Source organism: Polyergus mexicanus, unplaced genomic scaffold, assembly GCF_030449975.1.
Source record: "Polyergus mexicanus isolate NDT 795.1 unplaced genomic scaffold, iyPolMexi1.0 SCAF_9, whole genome shotgun sequence".
NCBI lineage: Eukaryota > Metazoa > Arthropoda > Insecta > Hymenoptera > Formicidae > Polyergus > Polyergus mexicanus.
In genome coordinates this window covers 9,519,297-9,535,487 of record NW_027223329.1, presented here as the reverse complement: position 1 = coordinate 9,535,487, position 16,191 = coordinate 9,519,297, and the positions used below count along the sequence as shown (strand labels likewise).

General features: G+C 34.6%; 1 protein-coding gene across 1 annotated transcript in view; it reads left to right on the top strand.

The window, feature by feature from the left end:
- Positions 1-16,191, top strand: part of LOC138936174 (microtubule-associated protein futsch) — a 36,085-nt gene that overhangs the window by 3,104 nt on the left and 16,790 nt on the right. Inside the window, exons 2-6 of the mRNA XM_070301324.1 lie at positions 6,430-6,530; positions 10,368-11,938; positions 12,532-13,626; positions 14,826-15,264; positions 15,571-15,671. Coding sequence (XP_070157425.1) covers positions 6,467-6,530; positions 10,368-11,938; positions 12,532-13,626; positions 14,826-15,264; positions 15,571-15,671 — 3,270 coding nt within the window. The 5' untranslated portion in view covers positions 6,430-6,466. The remainder of the gene's footprint in view (positions 1-6,429; positions 6,531-10,367; positions 11,939-12,531; positions 13,627-14,825; positions 15,265-15,570; positions 15,672-16,191) is intronic.

The following is a 16,191-nucleotide window of genomic DNA, read 5'->3' as shown; positions in this document are numbered from 1 at the left end:
AAACGAATCGATATACTTCGTTTTTATTTCGAGATATATTGCGTGTGAAATACAATAATTCATTATATTTGTGTATCGTTTCTGATAAGAGAAAAAGAGAGAGAAACACATTCGTAAACTATAATTTATAAATTATAACTGTATGGATTATCTAGCGAAAATTATTTTGCGAAAAGAACTTGTCATATATCGTGTTGTATCGTGAAGTTTCTTTTATGTCGACGCAACATCGTAAAGGGTTAAAAAGCGAATCAGGACGCACGCGATGCGCGCGCGCTCGCTTCGTGAGTTCACGTATTTGTCAGCACGTTTTTTACACGTTATACGTGGCGTTACGGGAGACCAATCTTGCCGGCCGAGCAGGGCTTCTCAAAGTCTTTGCTCATCGGAAAAAGAGAAAAGTAGGTTCCGCATCGGCATCAAATTCGCAGAACCCGAGATCTCTTTTCATCCACGTTTCTCTGGTGCGGCAAGTTATCCCGTCGTACATTTGAGTCTTTAACGAAACCGAACCGATAACGTGTAAATAATATTTATGTACGTGTAATAATTTTTCACTTTCAGAAGGGTAAGACGTTAAAGAAGAGTTTGCGACGAATTTTTATATGAAATTTAGATAATCTTTTAAAAATTCAATAGTATTTTTTACGATTTATCGTATGGAAATTTATTGGACGAAAAATTTTTAGTAATTTGTTAAATGTAAAGTTAATTTTTGAAATATCGTGCACCAGAATTATTATGAAAGATAATTATATGTCTCGTTTAACCGCGCCAGCGTGTCTGTCGAAATTAATCTTATACTATTGTACATTAAGTACATTGAATACGATTCTCGTGTCACGCAAAAGCAAAACTCAGGATAGATAGCTGCAATTACAATGTAATATAACAAAAATAGAAAAGAAGACAGCATCGATTATCATAACAACGAATATGCATCAAGAAATAAAACTCAAAATTATCTGTGGAAATTCTGATGGAATATGAAAGATATCAAAATCGCGAATTAATTAACGAAATTCGAGAAACAGTTAAATTTAAAAAGAGCTGGTAAATAATTTTTCTCTACAGAGTTATAAATTTTTTCGTATCAAAAGTCTCGAGTTTAGTACGAGTCGAATTTCGAAACGATATAGGCTTTTCGAAAGTGCATCCGTACGTTCAACATGAGGATACGTACATATTATGAAAGTCTTCGGCGGTGACATGTGACACGGTCCGATGTGACGTCATACGTCGGGATGACGTTCGAAATTGAAGTACGAGAGCGAACTCGCGTGCGTCCGCGGGAGATCGGATCTCTCTCTCTCTCTCCCTCTCTCTCTCTCTCTCTCTCTCTCTCTCTCTCTTTTTGCGAGAGAGGCGTCGACGACGGTGAGCACGGATGCCGCCGTCGACGTCGACGTCGCCGTTGCAAGTAGGTCAGCTGGACTCGCGCGTTGCGGAGGCACAAGGCGATGTTTGCGACCGCGAGATCGTTTCACTGTTGTTAGCTAGCACGGCTAACGGAGGTAATCTCGCCTTAGCACGACACCACGTTTCACCGATCTCTCGATCTGATTTGGCGTAGAGATCGAGTTGTATGCGAGGGGGATCAAATACGCACTGATTACGTAACATTTTAGCCTCCGAAATGCAAAGGAAATAAAAGAACGCGAGAATGCAGACGGTCATAGATAAAGTTACGTTCGAAAATATTTATTTCGTTAAAAGCGACTATCGGATTTATACGAATTAATATTTTTTTTTTTATTCTTTTATTAAAATATCATAATTTCTATAGTAACAGTCAATCTTGTATCAAACTTCGTTTTATTATTTCTTGGGTATTCGTATCGACGTCATTCGGTGAATTTGTAATCGTAAGAGGTGATTTTTCAATAACAATTGCGGTAGTTAAATGCAATTGTCGCGGTGCTATTATCGTCTTCTTGCTATATGCGGTTACTTTATGTGTGTAGATACTATATATATATATATATTTCTTTAATTTATACATTATTTTAGGCGGTTTTTTTTTTTTTTTTTTTACTTACGAAGAGAAAATATATCCATTAAAATAATAAATTAGATATATCACGTACAGAGAGTATCTCAAATTTAATGCGTCAATTATTATTGTTTGATATAGACAGACAGATTATTTGCAAAATTCCGATTTTTCGAATAGTCTGTGTGTCTATATCAAATAATAGCAAATGATAGATTGGTGATAGAGAATTAAAGAATGGGATATACATAAATATAGGCATATCAACAAGTATGAACTCTATAACGTAGACACGTAGAGTAAACAGTATTAATTATGCACGCTTGGATTACATTTACATTACCATTGAAATAAATCGATCGGTCGCTGAAGTGGGGCAGCAAGCACATTGAGAGTATAGTTGAGAAGAATCGGAAATATCTATAAGGAACGTTATGCGCGAGAAAAAAGTTATAGCTATTCCAAACTTCTAAATAGGATATCCGTACAGTTTCGCCGAGATTTATTACGTTCTTCTACAACGCGCGTCTACAAGTTCCGGTAAGCAAAAGGAAAATATGGGTTTTCATAGTTCTTGCAAACAAGATTGAAGTATGGATAAAAATGAGCGTACATTTGTTAAATCGAATAATTATAATTTATTCACATATTAATTCTCTCTCTCTCTCTCTCTCGCACACACATACGCACACACGTAATATATTCATCAAAATTCTGATCATCAATTTGCACGTCAAATTTTTTCAAAATCTCGAGTTAAAGAGAAAAAAAACGAATAAGATGAAAAAGATAATTTAGGATAGAGAAGATTTTTTTGTACAGATATATATATATATATATATATATATATATATATATATAATGATAATCCCTTATAAAATTACTTATCATAATTGAAAGAACAAAGTCCGATACTGTGTTTGACTCATCTATGCGAAATTGTTACATAATATGCGTTAATATAATAAATTAATATTATTATATATTATTAGAGAAGAAATTATTGTTTACAATGTCTCTCTATGTGTATATTATAATTCATATACATATTGAATTTCTGATGAACAATTTTTTTCTATCTCGCCTTTGTTTATATTTGTTTTTGTTAATCACGAAAGAGCAATTTTACTACAATGAAAGAATTAATTGCACCTTATGTAATTGAGAATAAATGAATACATATTTCGGTAACATTGTTATCATCGTATAGATAAGGACGACTTTGCGAATTCAAAATAATCTACGATTAAATACAAGACCACCGCATCGATAATTCAACAAAATTAGATTAATAACGAGATAATTTTATTTTTAAGATTGTCAATATTTTTTCAGCAGTTACTCTTTCCTCGTATAATATCGATAAGTCGCATTCACGATCATTTCGTCGTTTGATATATAAACTTGAAAAAATTACTTCATGGAAAAGAGATATTGATTAGAAATAAAAAGTCACGATGACTTCAATCTTTAATGCTATAAATATTATTCGAGAATATTAGAGAATGTACATATAATATTAGAGAATGTGTACATATGAATACACTGTATATTTTAGGCTAATTGTTATTATGTAATGATAATAATTATAATTTATTTATTTATCTTTACTTCTTTATATAAATATAATAATCTTTATTTCTCATATTAATTTCATAATTTAAAAGATATTTAAAAATATTGTTTGTAATATTGATAAAGTGATGAGTGATTCTTTAAATTTACAAATGTATAAAATAACATTAATTTAGCGCTATTATTTCGCACAACATTTAATTATTGATATTTCTCAAAAATCACAGATATTGAATATTATATTAATATAATATATATAAAATATAAAAGATCTTGTTATTACTTTTATCAGCAATAAAAGCTATCGAACAGCGATAAAAATTATATTATTGATCGCTAGTATTGGATTTTCCTGATGTGAAATGAAAGAATAGTCGAGAAAGAAAGGCCGTAAAACGGATTTTTATAGACTTTTCCATTCTGGAATGCGGTATTTCAACATTCCTTGCGAATACTGGAAAGTAAGAACGACGATTGAATTTACAAATATTCGATTGTTAATTGAAACACTGGCGAGGCATTATTAAGATGAAAAAAATTTAGAAACTAGAGATTTAAAAATTTAACTAGCGAATTTATTCTAAAGAGATTTATAAGTATATTGGCTTTCATATTCTCTGCGAATTCAAAATTTAACACGGATGATAAAAAGGAAAGCTGAAATTTTGTTGCGCTCTCTCTCTCTCTCTCTCTCTCTCTCTATTTCTCATTAATATAAAATATAACAGACTTTATTATCGTTGTTATAAATGGTTATAATTAAGAGTTAATTATTATAAAATTATACACTCGCTTCTACTATGTAGAAAATTATTCGAGTAATAATTCTTTTTTCCTAATTAAAACTATATAAAATTATGGAATGCATTAACTGTCTGACATCTAATTTCGATACTCGTTTATAAAAATATTCCGATAAGTTAATATTGATAGATTTAAAAAATATCAATAAAAAGTATCGATTTATTTATCTCTATTCTCGCTTGAAGCATTATTAATCCTTATTATTTTTGTTAAGGACGTCATCTTTTTAGCATCAATAACAAACATATTTAGATTTTTGTCATATATACAATATTATATTAATATTGATTAGACACCGAACAGTCCAAGCTGAAATCGATATTTGTCATCCTCGTATACGACATCCTTCGTTAGCCTCGCATCAACAAGGACACTCGTATGGTCGTCCTTGTCGATCCCCGATACACTCGAAATTGATAAAGCGATTTCCAATGCTCCTAGATTATTTTTCGCGGATTTTCCGTGCGACTATGAGCAACTATCGACATGAGATCGACAAGATCCCGATCGACGTGTATCGGAATTTCCACTCTTTCACCTGTTGAAAACTCCAGCCGATTCCCGCAGGGAATTTGAACAGAGGCGATATCGATGTGTTCTCTCTTCATAACGTGGCGTCCAAGTTCTATTTCCAGGTTTCTCGACGTCGCGATGCCGCGTTTCCCGTGTTTCCGGCGCCAGCGTCGATGTGCGTGACGCTCGATATTTTAAGTTCCACCCAGAACACGGGGCGGCTCTCCCCATGGCCGATTCTCTTTCCCTCTCTTTTTGCTCTTCGTCTCACCTTCTACTTAATGTTACCATTTAATCCTAGAAATTTACGCACGAGTGATATTGTCTCTCCAACAGATTTTCAATTTCCTATTTTGTTGGAGAATTATCGGAGGACGCAAGATGTATATTGTGTCTCATCGTTAAAATTCTTTTTATTTGTATTGTGTAAAACTTTTGTGCATTCTCGCGTTTTCTCAGCTATGTTACGTAACACGTTTTCTCAAAGTGCTCTTTAAAAAAGTCTGTGAAATTTTTAAATTGTAAGAATAACAGCTTTTACTAAGACTATTAAATAGTTATTTAATTAATAGTTACACAAAGTATGCATTTTTAGACTTTTTAAATATTTTTTTAGCTCTTGAATTTATGTCAATTCTCTAACATTTATATTCATTCGTATTTTCCGTTGATTTCATCACCCGATCTATTTGCTTATTCTACATTTAATGTTATCAATTTTTATCAATTTTTATCTATTTTTGATTTCGTATCTTGTATTAACTTATGCGCTCTCTTTTTCTCCATTTTTTATTTTTCTTTGTATTTTTAAAATCCTATTTAATATTTTGTATCATCTGTATTATTTTCTTTTTTATTGTACAATATTCTCAGAGAACTATTTGTTTTTTAGAATATGCAGCGAGAGATTCTCTTTTGTTCAGTACTCTGCGTTGATACCACTGCTTCACTAGCCAAGGCGAAGTGCGCTGTCTCGAAAATCGGCTCTCGATCCTTGGTGAAGGCAAACACCTTTCTCTCTGCCATCTTCTCTTTCTTTTTTCTTCTCTCTTTCCCTCTTTTTCTTCATCTTTTCTTCTTTTTCTTCTTGACCATCGCCGAATCTCTGTTCTCACGCTTATATGATTATCAAACTTCCGTAAGACTAGCTAAACGAAAAGCCCCTAGGTCATGATTTTTTAAATCATTCAAATGCAAATTAATTTTGCAGACTGCACTTGATTCACAGACGCCGTAATCACTCGAGCTATACTCGTTATATCACTTTTTGCCTCGTATTTTATTTATGTAACTGATTCATCAGCAAACAAATATTAAGATAAACTGATCATTTTATTATATAATTGTCGGAAACAAGTGAGAAAAAATATAAATTAAATAATAAAAGTATAAATATTTTCTTATGATATGTAGATCTCAGTTAATTGTTATGTCTTTTTCGTGCAACGAGAAATTTAATTCCAATAAATAATAGTATCAAGAAATAACAATAATCAATTCTTTCAATGTTATTGATTTATTCGAATTTTGTTTGTCTGATTTAGAATTAAATGATGGTGCTAAGGGATCCCACGGGTAAGGATGAGGGAAAGGACACCCTCTGCCGACGACACCCCGAAAAGGGCTCCACCGGCACCAAGCAGAGGTGAGTCCACGTTAATATTAAACTACTTTAATATTAAAAAATTCTCACATATTGTATAATTTTTTACGATTTGTTTTTAAATTGCTTTCCAACAAGAAAACAGGTATAAAAGATATTTCTCGTCATCAGTTAGGGATTTGCAATTAGTCCCACATCAGCATCATAATTCTTCCATATATATACAGAGTTTCATGTATCTTCGTTATATCATATTTTGTCGATGCACTTTATCATGCTACTTTTTACATAGATTTTTTTCTTGCTAAATATTTTTATGGTACAATCTCAGATCAGAAAAATGTTTAACACTGCTTGAATAAAATTAGCCTAAATAGATAACGAAACCTATTGCACATTTATCTTTATACGTTATATAATATATATACTATACTAGATAAAAGAAAAATTTAGTCAGGTTTTTTATCAGATATATAACATTGAAAATTAACAAAGCGACAATATACATATATTAATAATTTTACAAAATATATTCATATAAGATCGTATAAAATACACAATTTTTTATACAATAAATTTCTACAAGATTTTTATTAAGAAGAAATATCGGTTTTTTTTTATATATTCATTACAAAAAATTGTATATTACAATGTAATTACAATCGATACGAAGAAAGTATGCTCTCATAATACTTTGCGTTTTTCTTTCGGAAAATTGAGAATATACTCAATAAAAATCTCAATTCTTCTTCAGTGAAGGAAGAAATCAGAAAACTTGATAAAACGAGGGGGGTATGAATTCTGCGAACTTTATCCCGCGTAAAATTCACAACTCAATCATCGATTCCTGCACACACGACTATAAACATGAATATGACCGCTGGATTATGATGGCCTAACTATTGTTTTCAAGATCCCGATGCAATTGCGACGTTTACGTTTGCGTCTGCGAAGAATGTATATATCCAAGAGATAATTTTTCCTCTGCAAAGCACGTCTCAGAAACGTGAACGTATCATAAATCTTAGATCTTCATGTTTTTTTTTTTTAAAGTCCTTGTAAAAAAAAACACTTGTATCTATATAAAATAATTTTCAACAATTCTTTATTGTAATATATAATGACTGTGATATATACTCTTATCCCTTAAATAATCTTATTCGGAAACTTCTTTGCGACTCCTTTAATTGTGTCAGAACTTGTTTTCCTAATTAAAACGATGTTGTATGTTAAAACCCCTTAATTTCAAATTTATTATCATTATTATGACTTATATCACACCTTCTTTACTTCACAGCGTATACGTAATAACGACGTCCGTGTACCTCAATATGATGGCCGTGATCGGTGTCCCTCGATGCGTTGCGTGTACGATACATACGCGCGTATTCTCGCGCTCGTACGGTGTATAGTCGAAGCGGTGCTACAGCTCCATTGCGCAACGCATATCCGTCATTCGCGGACCTACGGTAGTTATGTATACAAACATACACGGGATTTTGAAAGTAGTCACGCTGGTCGCGAGATCATAATCACGGCGACGTCGACGGCTAAGTAATTATCGAACTTGCTCTCGGATGCAACGACGTCGGTAAATCCCGCTGATAAACGCCGCGAGCGATAGCTACACCGACCGCGACCCCTCTAGATTAGAGACGAGAGATCTCTGTGGTGGAACCAACTGTAGGCGAAGCAAGAGTTTCTCGTGCGATTCGCGGTTTTTTTTTTTTTTTTTTTTCTCCTCTCTTCAAGACATGATTCCGGATTTAAAAAGATCTTATAAATCGCGGACTCTTCCCCGAATTTTCACATTGAATCTTTTAAATTCGTCGTAGAATTATTTTGAATTATTGATATTTGTTGCTAGAATATTGCGTCTTTACTTATCTGATTAGAAACATAATATAGAGAAAATCTTAGTATTCCCGAGAGGAAAAATGTTTCCTATGAAATTTTCACGGAGGCGTATTTCTCGGAAGAAAGAAATTTCTCATAAAATTCTCTCGAGATCATTTCTGAAAATTACTCTTGAGATTATTTTCAAGAGAAGAAAATTTCTTCGAGAGAGAGAGAGAGAATGATGTCTAGATATAATTTCATGTTTCGCAAAATTTTCCGTAATATAATTTTCCACTGAAAGTATTTTACGAGAAGATCGAAAATTTTTATTCCGAGAAAAATGCGAGTAAATAGAAATGCTGAAATATATTGCCGCTTGATAATTAATTATTTTTTTAATTACAATATCATAGGTATTACTTTATTTAATTACAATATAATAGGTATTACTTTATTTATATTAGCTTTTTACGTTATAAAGATAACGATGAAATTATTCAAAGTCTCTGCTGTGTTTTAATAATAAGTAAATGTGACTTTTATTATGTGACTTGATTACTTACATCTTACATAATGTATATATATACTTTATGAGCCAACAATGAAAATTTCTCATTTGAAATTAAGATATGATAGCGAGAGAAATTACTACGATAATATTATCATACCTTCTTTTGATAAAAAAAGTTATATATCATTTATTTTAAAAAATATGACTTTTTTTTTATCGACAGAGACTTAAAATTTTCCGAGTTCCATGAAATTACTCTTTCCTAATTAAATTAATTCTTTCGCAATTTTAACGATGATTAGGTCCCAATGGATTCACATACTGTATAAAACGAAGAGAAAAATTCAAAAGAGACGGACGAGAGAGAAGTTAATCGATATTGCATGGATGGGAGTAGCGTATATTGATATCATTATGTCATTAATAGTCCGTGATAGACAAATCATTAATTATCATTGTTGTCGACGTCTTAAAACGAACCGGATGGTCGAAAGGATTGTCGTCGGTATCACTAAGGCCGGTTTTTACCACCTCGGGGCTGTTGTCAGGGGCTATATGTGTTTCTGTGTACCATATACACGCATGTATATCCATCTCTCTTTTTCTCCCCTTTGGAGCACTCGCTATTCGTACAGCCGTAACCCCTTTCAACATGGCAGAGGGACGGTTATCGATTCTCGCAGCCTCCCTTCTCCCCGACTTCCGGATAAAAAAGTGTCGGCAGAGATATATAGTCAAAGAGCGCTCGCTTTTTCTTTTTCTCTGTTTCTTATTTTCTCGGTGAAATAGTATTTGTATTTTTCTGTTCTTAACGAAATGCCGAAGAACTAATGGATTCAATGCACAGGGAATATTAACAAGATGCAGAGAGAGAAAGAGAGCTAAAAGTAAAATATTTAAAAATAAATTATTTCTAAAGATTATGAATCAAAAATTTTAAATCTACGCCGATTATAGTTTAACTTGTCCTTCTTTGATTTTTTTAAATTTTAATTTTAGAAAAAAAAATAAAGGAATGAACTGTTGCATCGATATGATAAATTCAGATTAATTATTATCTTGTTGTAGAATAAATTGAGAAGAAAGAATTGCGTTAATAAAAAATTGATCAAATTAAATTTATCAGTATAAAAGAAAATGGAGAGAATCAGATACACTAATATTAAAATTAAACAGCACTGATGAAATAAGTTCCACGTCAAAATAACGTGAAATTTCATCACACATGGCTAGCTCTAAATTAAATAAACAGCCATCTTACTTTGATTGCTTTTGAATGGCAACGAGAATTATCGCCTCGTCTTATCTCTTCTTAAATAATTACTTTCGTAATCCCAAAATAAATTACGCTATATTTCTCGAAGAGCTTCTCAGAGCTTTATCGAATCAGAAATTCCTTGGTTCCCGAAAATTTTCTATGATTACAGACGCAAAATACTAAATTTATATGTTTTGCAATACTTTTTATCTTCAAACAAAGTTAATGCTTTGCATGAAACAGCGACGATTACAATGAAGATCCCTTTTAGAGGCGGCTGTAGCTGGTAGCGAGACACCGAACGACGACACGATCGAGGTTTATCGTACGGCCAAATCACCCAACATCTCTTCGGCATCCGGCACGACGTCGTCTTCCGACAGAATGGTGGCGTCGATGCAGAGCCTGGAGGATCTGGCCGTCAGTCATCCTGCCAACGCGACAGGTAGCAACGACGATCGTCAGCAGCAACAGCAGGAGCGATATGGTCACGCTTACAGATCATCGGCGCAGACTGCCCAGGACAAGCGATCGCGACTGAGCAATGTCATCAACAACCTGCGCAAAAAAGTACCCGACGGAATCGTTAAGGAAAATGCAGAATCGCCCAGGAAAGAAGAGGACGACCGCAATAGCGTCGAAAGAAATCTGGAGACGCTTGAAAAATATGTGATGACAATGTTGAATGGTGTGATCAAGGAGGATGAGGAGGAGAGCAAGGAAAAGAGCACGGAAAAGACGAAAGAGCCAGAAAGACGAAGAAAAGACGTTGAAGAAGAGGAGAATTCGACTGGTACGACGGTCAAGTCTGAACCTTCGAATGAAAATGATATCGAAGCTGCCGTGGTACCATCTTTAGAGGATTCCTCCACGGTCGAAAATGCCGAATTTTCCAAGATTACAGACTGTTCGAATACAAAGAGAGCAATTGAAGAGAGTATAGAAGTTTCAGAAGTCAAAATCAATCAGGATTCAAAGGAATTGTCTTCGAGAATAGAGGAAGAATATTTAGACGTTGAAAAGAAAGAGTCATCCGAAAGTGACCGAGACATTTCTAGAGAGAAGAAGGAAAATCGAACGCTGGGCACAATCATAATGGATAGGTTAAGTGAGCACCAAGTTGAGGAAAGAGCAAATGTCGATGTCGGTAGAGGGAGAGATCGACGTGATGAACGTGTGATCTCGGAAAACATGGAGATGCGAGCAATCTGCATAGAATTACTGGACGAGTTGTTAAATGATGTCTATCTAACGATCGACAATCAGAAGAACCAACAGAGAGTTGAAGAATGCGAAAAAATGAAGAAACTTATCGACACAACTGAGTCGAGGATAAAGGAAATCAAAGATTCGAACGCGAATACTCAGGAATTGAAGAGTTTGCACTGCAGTCTACCCTTGGACAAAATCGCGTTCGTGTTTCAAAATTGTCAGACCAACGAATTGGCGATCTCGCGAATCTCTTCAAGATCACCTTCGAATCCTCCGCAAAAATCAAAGTCTTCGTCCTGCACTTCTTCACCGGTTAGACTCCTCTGTCTCTACTGCGATAGAAAGTTTTTGTCTATATCCTTGCGACAGCGACATACGGAAAGAGTGCACCAACTCGGTGGCAGAAGATCGGAGAGGAACTCTCGGAAACCTTCTCAGAATTGCCAGTATTGTTCGGAGAAGTGCGCCGATACCCTGGAGACGCTATTCCAGCACATGATCAGCAATCATGGAGATAAGTATCACGCGTGCGTTCAATGTTTGACAAGGTATCCCACTCGAGAAACTCTGATGGGGCACATGAACGAGACTCATGGCGGGAATTCGGAAAGAATCACCGGTCAAGCTCAGGTAAATATCGTAGAAAATCAATGAGCAACACGGCTTCTGTTTCACATGTTCTAGACTAGAATATAGAATCTTTGTTCAAGCTTTGTTCAGTGTTTATTTTGCTGAAGCTCACTTAAATCTATCTCAAAATTTGTTAGTCTTCTATTCCTCTTCTGTTGATCTACTCTTGGCTTAGGTACTAAACACATTATTGATATTATTCTACTCTATTGAGTTTGTACTTATCTTCAAGAATTATTTTTATGCTCTTTTTTAATCTTGATTATTTCTCTTCTTTTTGTTTTATGTAGTTATGTTAAATAAATGCGTTGCACAATTGCCATTGCTACTTTTTATAGTTTTATAATAAATTTTACATTTATATATATATATATATATATATATATATAATTGTATAATAGATTGTAGAATTATTTTGTTTGTAAGTCTTCAGATTTAATAGTTTTTTAATATATCTGTATTACTTTCTACTTCTGTATTATTATTATTATTTTTAATTGAATACCATCAAATTTATATTATATATTCAATTTTACGCCTCCAAATTAAGACACCAAACATTTTCATTATTTTCAAACAACCACTTTTTTCAGCCGGAGAAAAGCTCGTCCTGCAAAGAATTCTGCAACCGTGAGATGGTGAAAGTGTTGTCAGTCAGAGAGAGGAGATATGAAGAAAAAGAATTGGAAACAAGTCAAGGTGACAATCGACAGTCAGACAGCACTCGGACAAAACTCATCGCGACACGAGATACCATCGATAACCCAGCCAGTCCCGAGTTTGACAGTTCTTTTTACAGCAATGTGAGCTGCAATATCCGCGAGAACTTGCTACACCATTTAGACGGCAAGCTGCAGACGATTGGCGGCGGCTCATCATCGTACACACCGTCGATTATTGTCTCTGGCTCAACGACGACATCGATAGAATCAAAATCTCAACAACAACCGCCGCAACAATCATATTACGAGCATAGCCTTAATCAAATTCAATTTCCCATTGACATTTCACTAACCGCAGCGACGCCCAAAGACTTCTCGGGCGGCGAAGAATACGAAAACTCGAGCGAATATGCGCGTAAGGCCGGTAAAACTAGTAGCGGTTCGCGGCCGCGCCGGGTCTCCTTCGAGAAGTACAACTTTCCACGCAAGTACGATGGCAGGGAACAGTGGACGTGTACGATCAAGGACCTGAGCAAGTTTGACATCTCTACGCAGCTATCACTTCGGAAGAAGCAGCAGCTGATTAAGGAACGCCTTACCATCAGCAGGCTACATCAAATCCCGTTGTCCTGCGAGATCACTGAAGTATTTCTTCGCGATCGAGAACAGGTTGAATCTGTCGTCGAAACGGCAGCGAATAATCAAGATAATGTCGATGGAGGTTGCAATATCGACGCAGCTTCCGCAACTCTCGATATCGTCCACTGCGATTCTAGCGAATCGCCTCCAAACGAGATCAAGAAGGAGACGACGACGGAAAAATCCTCCGCGAGTTCGTCATCGTGTTCAACAAAATCGTTTACTACTACGGAATTCACAATTGAATTTGCAGATTTTATAAGACTGAAGAGACGAGAACAAAGCGGTAATGAAGCCGCCAATATTGAAAAAATCATCTACGCGGAGTTGAGTGGCGAATGGTCGCGAACACGAATTTATATATGCGGAGCTTGTGGTTCCAAACACGTGAGTATATTATATTATATCATATTTTATATAGTACATATATATAGTACATATATATAGCACATATATATAGTACATATATAGCGCTCTTTCATATATATATATATACATATATATTTTTTATAATACTCGAGGCGCTGAGAACCTAGGTAGAGAAACTAGATAAGGAACATATTTTTAAAAAGATCCCACAATCGTATCGTTATATGCATAATAATTAAAACTTCAGTTTTAATTTTCGGTAAATATAATTTTTATTACCTGCCTTTTGTTCTCAGTGTCTCATTTTTTACAATAATCGAAACATCAGCTGGAACAATAGTATCGGGACTATTTTATACGTAGGTACTATTACATTTTTTTATTACCTCAAGATTCTCTATATTTATAGTTTTATAGAAATAATGTACTAAAGATGTAAGAGAGAGAAGATCTCTCTTTTTTTCTACATATTTTTTAAACAAAAAACTTTTATTAAACAAATAAATAAAAATTTTGATTAATAATTATAATTTATGTATTATGATAACACAAAAATATATGTTGAACAAAATTTGCGAGTCGAGCTTAATGCAAGATTTTCCAACAATGTTTAAAGAGATATACAATTGTGAACATAGCGGTTAGACAAGATATGATTCAACTATAAATGATATGCAAATTTGTGTATACATAAGCTTTTAAGATGATTTCAGATATTGCGGTCGCGTGGCAGAATTTCAATTGGTGCAAATGTGGTTTAGATAATTTATCAAGTAGTGTACTTGATCTTTGACATTCATGCGATACATTCGAACTAAATGATAAACGCTCGCGGCGATTCATTCAAATTGCCAACTCATTCGTGCAACTCTGTTTCTCTGCTAGCTTATTACAAGTCACAGAAATGAAGATAAATCACAGAAATAGATAATCTAATGCAATCTGTAATGTTGAACTAAAATATAACTTTTTATTTTTATGTATAATTTTTGTGACAAAAATAACGTATAGCTTTCGTATTATCGTAAGCGTATGCGATTCCGATCGGTCATATCTAGTAAAAAATTTCGAGAAAACACCCAGCAAGAAACCGTATACAGTTCTGTGTCACGCTAATCCCATTTACATCGATTGAAACACCGCGTATTCATGTCGATTGAGACGTAACGCAACGAGATCTAGTTGAATGAATCATCGATATTGTTGTAACGATGCAGATGACGCTAAAGGAAATGGAGGATCACAAGACATCTACGCATCCGCGCGTTTTGTGCTCGCACTTTGAGCTGACCGGCGATCAGCGCGAACACTACAAGCATTTGTATTTACCGGGACAAACCGCGCCTACTAACGAGGCACGTGATGTTGCTCTCGTGGAAACGGTGTGCACCAAGTGCACCAAGAGCTGTCTGAACCTGGCCGAGCTGCATCGTCATATGCTGGAATGCGGTGGCGATTACGCATGGTTGCTCGGCCTCACTGGCAGCGGCAAGAGGAAGTGCAAGTGGCGACCATTCGGCAGCCGCAGCCGTCGGCGACGTCAGCGCGGCATGAAGAGAAACATACAAAACTCGCAGACGCAGCCGCGGATCATCAACACGGAACGGCCCAAGGAGAAGCAGGCACCAGCTGGACCTAGAGTCCGACCGAGCGATCGTAAGAAGAAATTGTTTTGTTTCTCGCACATTGATAGTAAAACATTTGCGAATTTACATGTATACGCAATACGATGCCAGTTTTTTATATTAATTCTTATGTCTCGTATTCTATGTAATAGGTTCTCATACATGAATAAAGAAGACGCAAGAAATAGATCGCCTTTTACAAAGTAGAATATATCTTTTAATAGAGACTTTGAATTGAGAATTTATATATATAAGAATAACATTTAAATATCGTCTTAAAAAATTTTCATTACCGTACATAGCACCGCAATCAATAACATCTCGAACTTGTTCTTAGGCGAGAGTATTCAGAAAATGCTAGCCAATCTGCCGGCTAAGAGGGCCACGAGGAAAGTTTTGCAGGACAATGCGATGCGATCGCAAAGCAAACTACGTAATGTAAGTAACTTAATCATGCGGAATAATGATTCTACCTCGTCTCAATAATATACTGGATCAAAATAGGATCGATATTAGAATCGTAAAGGGTATTAGCGGCGTCGATTATAATCGTCAACTGATTCAATTAGAATATTGATGGTGTAATATCTATCCTTAATATCTATTCTCCATAAAGCCTTTGCGATAATATAGATAGATATTAGTCTTCCCAACCATTTCAATAAAAACCATATGTACATATATAAGAATCGTTAGCTCAGAAGCGTAATAAAATGTTATTTAGAACATTTCTTCCATATGTCCTAAATAATTGCTTTTTTATTTATGCAAATTATCAAAAAAAAAAAAAAAAAAAATTATTGTTTTTTACAACACCTTGGGTAGAGAAATCAGCGTTAATAAGAAATAATAAACGGGACTAATTAAAATTGTACAAACGATTTGATATAAGTTTATGTATTATCAAAACAAAGGATGTAAGCAATAAAATTTCATAATCATATGTCGCGATGTTAAT